The following is a 3,283-nucleotide window of genomic DNA, read 5'->3' on the forward strand; positions in this document are numbered from 1 at the left end:
TGACAGGCTGCTAGGTATATCCTGGTCGATGGAATCTTGTACCGCAGGGGATACTCAATGCCACTCCTCAGATGTGTTTTGAAAGAGAAGGGCAAAGAATTGATGAAAGAGGTACACGAAGGCTTTTGTGGAGACCACGCTGGGGGGCAAAGCTTGTCAAAAAACATACTAAGGCAAGGATACTTCTGGCCCACGATGAATGAAGGCTCGATGGAGTTTTTGCGGAGGTTCGACAAGTGCCAGAGGTTCTCCAAAATCCCACGAGCAACCCCTAATGAGATTAAACAGATGCAAAGTCCGTGGCCGTTTGCAGTTTGGGGCATAGATCTAATTGGATCTTTGCCCACAGGAAAGGGCGGCGTCAAGTATGTTATTGTTGCCATCGACTACTTCACTAAATGGGCTGAAGCCGAGCCTCTCGCAACAATAATGACCAAGAAGGTGCTGGATTTTGTGATCAAAAACATCGTTTGTCGCTATGGATTGCCAAGGAAAATCGTCTCGGATAACATCACCCAGTTCAATAGTGATTTATTCCCGAATTTTTGCGGACGACATGGCATTATTAAGAGCTTTTCTTCAGTTTCTCATCCCCAAGAAAATGGACAAGTCGAAGCGGTCAACAAAAATCTAAAGGATACACTAAAGAAAAGACTAGAAGAAGCTAAGGGGGCGTGGCTAGAACAATTCCCTAAAGTCCTTTGGTCGTACAGAACTTCCCATCAAACAACAACAAGCCATACTCCATTCTCTTTAGCTTATGGATATAAGGCTATGTTGCCTGTTGAGTTAGATCCGCCTTCGCATCGCAGAATCACGTACGATCAGGGCTCGAACAGCTAACTACTGTTGGAATCCCTAGACTTGGTCAATGAGAAATGTGAGCAAGCCCAACTCCGAGTAGCTGCGTACCAGCAAAAGGTCGCGCAGTATTTCAATTCTAAAGTTCGAGAAAGGAAATTCAGTGTCGGAGATCTGGTACTTCGAAGAGTTTTCCTGAGCACCCGCGACCAAGCAGCTGGAGTACTCGGACCTAATTGGGAAGGACCATACCAGATTGAAGATGTCCTTCACCCAGGCACCTACAAACTTGCTCGCTTAAACGGAGATATCGTTCCTCGCTATTGGAATTGAGAACACCTGCGCAAGTACTATCAATGAACAATCCTTTTTAAAGGATTGGCTTGTATTAATTTTACTTTTTACAAGTTATGAAAAAGGGTTGGTCATTTTATGTGACTAATCGCTTATAAGTGTAAGATCTTTTTGATCACTTGTACATACACGTTTTGTCCATTCATTACGAGAAATATAAGGGACTATGCGCAGCCAGTCATTCTTGCCAATTATTGTATTTTATACAAGTATTTGCTCATTACGTGTGTTGTTTTGCTGTATTACAATCTTAATTATTTTGCTCCAAGCAGTATTGTTCAAACATGTTTTGGTCAAGGCAAGTGACCAAGGACCTAAAGCTCCTCGATCACTTGGGGGGCATATAAGGTATCTAGTAAGAAAATCATATCGAAAGGTATGTAAACACATGAGCAAAATAAGTGAAAGCATGCTAGGGTACTTAGAGTATTTTTCAAAATTTTGTATTTTGTTAAATCAAACCAAAGTACTATGCTAAGTTCGGTCATGCGAACAAATGTTATAATAAGATGCAAATATATTATAATATCAAAATGTATCCTTTTACACCACGAGTAGTCACTGCTCGAATGTAATTGTTCAAATAGAAGTAAAAGCTGCCCATGCAGCAATAAATATCAATTGTAAAATAAATGTCTTTACATCACGACCTGTAGGCCGTGTACTTGAAAAATTAAGAGAAAAAAAATTGCAGACAACGAGGCTGGAGGATCTTGAGGGGTGCCCTGGTCGATAACATCTGTAGCTTCATTGTCGACCCCGTCAAAGCCAATCGCCAAGGAGATTTCAGGCGAGGCAGGTAACCTTGCCCTCTCCTCTTATGCCAGTCGAGCAATGTAGCGGGCTATCTCGGCATGCCTTGCGCGCTCGGGAAGGTAACTGAATTTAGCCCCTTGGTTGTGTTTCCAGAAGTCATAAAAACACTTATCTGTGGCGTTCTTGTACCTTTCCAAATGGCTGGCGTTGGCTTGTTCAAGCTTCTCGATACGACCCTCCAAGGTTGTAGTTTCTTGTCTGCTCGTAGCCAACTCCTGCTCAAGCTTTTTAGCCTCACGATAGTTGATACGGTTAGACTTCTTGAAGTTGTATTTTTTCTCGATGGCCTTATCCAGAGCAGTCTGCTTCTCCCTTAGCTCCGTAGCCAATTTATTCTTCTCCTCGAGCACTGCCTCAAGCTGCTCAGTGTATTTCGCTTCGGCAGCTTTAAGTTCTTCAATGTGTCGTTGCTCCAAAATCCTGGACTGCTCGGTGACGGCACCCGAGCGGAGCCAACTGGCAGTAAGGGTTAGAATTGCCTGCGATCAGAGCAAAGGTTAGATTGACTGTAGAATATAAAAGGGGTTGTCTCCATAGAAAAAGATAACTTACATTGGAAAACTCATTCAATGCGCGGGTTAGGATCTGGTCGACCTCCATTGTCTCAGTCGAAGCCATCGCCTCTCGGCAACGTTTGTGCTTCAAAATTTTGGCGACCCTATCTTTGACCGATCTTAAGGCGCGACTCGATATGTCGCCCCCTGTGGAAGCAGGACCAACCTGCTGAGTTTGGTCAGTTGGGGCCGGTGGAGACGGTGTCGACCCGGAAGGAGCAGGGGGAGTCTGCTGCTCGAGAGGAGAAGTAGGTGGTGTTGCATTTGCTGAGGGTCCATCGGCCGAAGGGCCTGCAGTGCGGGCTTTCTTTGCCTGAGGCATTTTACTGCTTTCCCGGGATGCCTCTTGCTCATTTTCTTTTTGCTTGAGGCAGCTTCGGGAGCCTCAGGGGCACTGCATATGTCGAACACGTACTCGGAGTCCATGTCTAAAAGAGAAGCAAATACATGAACAGTGAGATAGTATAAACGATTAAGTATGTTACGTCAGGAAAAGAAACAAAGAATATTGTAAGTGAAATACCCGAGCTATCATTACTGGTCGCTACATTATACACTCTACTAGTGTTACACTCACTCTCTGGCATGAAGAAGTCTAAATCTAAATTGGGAGCGTACTTAAAATCGCCATCCCTGTCAAATAAGTGACAGGAAATTGGCAAACTATCTAAAAGTGAGAAATCAGTATTGTTCTCGTCCAATAATTCGCCAAGAGGCTCGAGAGGGGCGGTGGCCTTCTTTTTTCCCTTTTCCTGAGG

The 3,283-nt window shown here is 44.3% G+C and overlaps 1 protein-coding gene across 1 annotated transcript; it reads right to left on the reverse strand.

Annotated features, from left to right (window-relative positions):
- Positions 1-1,798: 1,798 nt before the first annotated feature.
- Positions 1,799-2,847, reverse strand: LOC133824201 (uncharacterized). The gene is made up of 3 exons (XM_062257073.1): positions 2,524-2,847; positions 2,101-2,450; positions 1,799-1,805 (listed from the first exon to the last, which is right to left on the reverse strand). The coding sequence occupies exons 1-3, from the start codon at positions 2,845-2,847 to the stop codon at positions 1,799-1,801; spliced, it is 681 nt and encodes a 226-aa protein (XP_062113057.1).
- Positions 2,848-3,283: the final 436 nt, after the last annotated feature.

The sequence above is a fragment of the Humulus lupulus genome, chromosome 1 (assembly GCF_963169125.1).
Source record: "Humulus lupulus chromosome 1, drHumLupu1.1, whole genome shotgun sequence".
NCBI classification, from domain to species: Eukaryota; Viridiplantae; Streptophyta; class Magnoliopsida; order Rosales; family Cannabaceae; genus Humulus; species Humulus lupulus.

Coding starts and splice junctions, on each gene's coding strand:
- LOC133824201 (XM_062257073.1), bottom strand. CDS start 2,847: ATGCCTCAGGCAAAGAAAGCCCGCACTGCAGGCCCTTCGGCCGATGGA. Junction 2,451..2,523: donor CATTGAATGAGTTTTCCAAT/GTAAGTTATCTT, acceptor CTCTGATCGCAG/GCAATTCTAACCCTTACTGC.